This window comes from Lactuca virosa, chromosome 7, assembly GCF_052849685.1.
Source record: "Lactuca virosa cultivar CGN04683 chromosome 7, Lactuca_virosa_CGN04683_v6, whole genome shotgun sequence".
Lineage (NCBI taxonomy): Eukaryota > Viridiplantae > Streptophyta > Magnoliopsida > Asterales > Asteraceae > Lactuca > Lactuca virosa.
The window spans coordinates 31,080,189-31,084,034 of record NC_136432.1 but is presented as its reverse complement, the minus strand read 5'-3'; the positions used below and the strand labels follow the sequence as shown (position 1 = coordinate 31,084,034).

Sequence of the window (3,846 nt, the reverse complement as noted above, 5' to 3'; positions counted from 1 at the left end):
GTGGTTTATATTTTGGTCACAACATTTTAGAAATATTACATTTTTGGCCCCATCCTAATAACAAATTTAAAAAGTGAGCTTTTATCCTTATGTAGAAAATGAATTATGAAAATGGTCCCTATAAGGTTTTTCTTTTTTAAAAACAGTCCTTGTAATTTTGTAAGCAAAATCTTGTATGCTTCCCCGACGAAGCGGGGATGGACATTTTCTAGTTATTGAATTATATTATAAAGTTCATATGGAATAACAAGTATAGTTTTTTAGAAATTAAGATCATTAGTAATATTTTTAGTTCTACGTAGACTATGCAACATGTTTTTTTGGGTTATCCGGTTGTGAAACATTAATTTAACAAAAATCAGAAAAAAAAAAATAATGCTTTCAATGTTCACAAAAATAACATAATTGTTTTTTAAGTATTACTAATACATAAAGCTGGCAAAAACTGACAAGACACGAACCCAATTTGAAATAAATAGATTTGGTTAAGAGATTTTAACTTATTTAAGTAATTGGTTGACACAATAGGACATGAAAATTAAATAGGTAAGGCTAGGGTCAAGCTCTTTCAACCCGTAAGTGTTTCAACACGTGGTATGACATGACACATTTACAAGTTCTAAACTCAAAACTTGCTAATGTGACATGAACTTGACGCAAAATAAACATATTTGGTTAAAAGATTTAACATGTTTAAGTAACAAATTGATACAATACCATACAAGAATTAAACGGATAATGTCAGAATAAAGATTTAACGTCTAATACCACTTAAGATTCTTTATTGTTAGTGCTAGACTTCATATTAATGGGATATGGCTAGGGTCCGATAATGTTGCTACTAGATGGGTTAAGTACGTGCCAATGAAAGTTAATATTTTTGTTTGGAGTTTAACTTTTAATGGGCTTCTGATTAGAGATAATCTTGTTAGTAGCCGGTAGGAACATCGTTGTTCATTCAGAGTGTTATGTCTGGTGTGTGGTCAAGTTCAAGAGAATTCAAATCGTATGGTTTTAGTGTGTGATTGTAGATAAGTTTGAGAATTGATTCTTAAGTGGCTTAATTTACATTTTTCGTTGTTTGAAAGCTTCCCAGATATGGTAAAGTTTATCAAGGTCTGGGTTGGAAGAAAAAAATTCTATGGAGGTAATTTCTTATGTGATGTTAAAGGTTATTTGGTGGTACCGAAATAGTACAACTTTTGCTCCAAATACCTTTCGCAAGAGTGTGATTATGGATATGATTGTTCTTCATTCATTGATTGGTTGTCATATATACTAGTTGTGAGACCCATGTATTACATGAGTTAATTAAAAAAATTAAATATAAAAATCAAAATATTTGAGAACTTTGAATTTTTAAGAAAATAATGAATTATTATAATGGAAATGTTTTTTGTCTATTAAATTTAAACAAACAATTTAAATAAATGAACAAAAAAGTACTAATAAGCTTTAATTTTGGGAATTTGAAATTAAAAGGTAAGTTTATTAATGAAATTAATATTCATTTATTACTACATTTATTACAATTATTACATTAAAATATTATGTGGATTTAATAAAATAGAAAAACTCATAAAATAACATGTGAAACAAATTTAATTCAAAATAACCACAAAATGACATTTGACAAATTGAATGAGAGTGAGACAAGTGACAAAAAAAACTTTCATTTATTATAGTACTAGGTGTGAGACTCGTATACTACACGAGTTTATTAAAAATAAAAATTTAATATCAATAATTAAACATTAAATATTTTATAAAATAATATTTTTACATAACATAATGTAATCTTTTGGAACATTTATAAAAGAAATCAAATATTCTTTAAAACATTTATGAGACTTTATTATCAAATTAATAGAATGATTTTATTTCCTTATAAAACTCATTAGAATTTTGTGGAATTTTATTTTTAAAAAAACATTCATTTATTAGAGAATATATATATATATATATATATATATATATATATATATATATATATATATATATATATATATATATATATATATATATATATATGGAGTTACCTAATTATTGACAATGACTTTTGAATTTGTCTTATGCTTAAACTTATGTGAATTGAAAATGTCTAAGATAGTATTTATGTTTAAAAAATAACTTCTTTAAAGACAAATCGAATACTCAGTTTGTTATTTTTTTTAATTGATTTCGGCATTTCACCATAAGATTAAGCAACCACAATAGAGGACTTATTTGTTATGATACTTTTTCATTATATATAAGCACCACCTCGTCAAATTTTATAAGCTCCATAATAAAATAGTTTTTTCATCAATTTATATTTGTGGCCTTAATTTATTTATGAGAGTCACCAATTTGTATTTATATTATTAACTAGATTTCTTATAATATAGACCGTTGATTGTAAATCTATAAGATCTACCATAACAATTCAAAAAGCTCTGACAAAAAACTTATGAATGTCCAAGTTTATTTAAAAATAATAATAATAATAATAATAAAAGTTATAAAAATTTTATCAGTTTATATATCACGTAATAAAAGTTTAGTTCTTCTTTGGAGTATGGTTAAAAATCCAAATATATTCATTTTCCGGTCTAAGCAATGACAAAAATAAAGAAAATTTCCCTTTTTATATATATTTGGGCTAACCATCGAATCCGGTTTGGCTCCAAACAGCATCTCGAACCCGGCTCATGTCCCGGCCTTTAAGGGTCCGACCTACACCCTCAAAAACCGACTTGGCAGCCGTTCTATGGCTCCGAGCTAAATACTCATGGGGTGGGACCATTTCCGAGTCATGTTCATCTGTCCCATCATCCGAGTCATGCATCGATTCAACCGAGTCAACTCGGTAAATCTTTGACCAGTCAGGCACGTTCACTGGTGCCGATGTGGCAACATGACGTGGAGACGCCAACCTGTCCCCGTCGTTCCGGAACTGGTGAATAATCCGCGGCGACGCCACCATATGCTTCACCGGCTGATCATCAAACGCCACGGAAAGCCCACCGGCGGAAGCAGGAGTCAGAACACAGGAACGACGGAGGCTCTTCGTGGAACCACCCTTAGCGGCGCGTGAGTACCAATCACTATTGATGGAACGATGATCGCCTCCGTTGTTTCCACTGTTAACCATTTCATCAACCATAGAGTACCACACGTCATCTTCGCCGAGTTCTACACCGTCTTCCTCCGTGTTGTGGGTGTTTCCGCCATATCCGTAGCTTCCCAGGAACCTTTCGCTCTGGCTGACTGTAAGTCTCCGGCCTTTCGCCATGGATCATAACAAGACAGCAGCTCCGGGGATCGGACTCTTGATTTTCTCGCGACCCAAGTGTAATTAATGAAGCGATATGATGATCATATAGAGTTGTATATATAAGGTTTGAATCAAGAAACAACATCCACTTGAATTTGAAGTGAATTTGGATTAAATTTGGAGTAAATTTAGAGTGGATTTGATTTAAATAGTGTTGAACTGGGACCGTCTATAGCACAAGTACATTATGGCGAGACTAGAAGACGAGGTTGTGAAAGTTAGAAAATGTTTGACAGGGACGGAGCGGTAATTCCACATTCCCCACTCTCAGTTGGACGCGAGTGGATTACACGTGTCAGAAACTGTTTATTCCTTGTAAATATTTGTACAGAGGCAGAACGATTATTTCCCAATGTGAGGACAAACTTTAGACGAATTTACATAAATGGTCCCTTTAGTTTTTCAGATTCGCATGTTCTTGTCCCTAACCTCTTTTGGTTATATAGATGATCCTTGTGATTTTTTTATTATTTTTTTTTTTTTTAGTTGGTGTTGATCCATATAAACATACTTTATACCTTTTCTATATG

At 31.3% G+C, this 3,846-nt stretch overlaps 1 protein-coding gene across 1 annotated transcript; it reads right to left on the bottom strand.

The window, feature by feature from the left end:
- Positions 1-2,561: 2,561 nt before the first annotated feature.
- Positions 2,562-3,376, bottom strand: LOC145127400 (protein S40-5-like). Its single transcript, XM_079062604.1, has one exon. It carries the CDS (start codon positions 3,272-3,274, stop codon positions 2,642-2,644), a length of 633 nt encoding a protein of 210 aa, XP_078918730.1. The 5' UTR covers positions 3,275-3,376; the 3' UTR covers positions 2,562-2,641.
- Positions 3,377-3,846: the final 470 nt, after the last annotated feature.

Bases quoted from the DNA above. Each gene is read 5' to 3' on its own strand.
- LOC145127400 (XM_079062604.1), bottom strand. From the start codon at position 3,274: ATGGCGAAAGGCCGGAGACTTACAGTCAGCCAGAGCGAAAGGTTCCTG.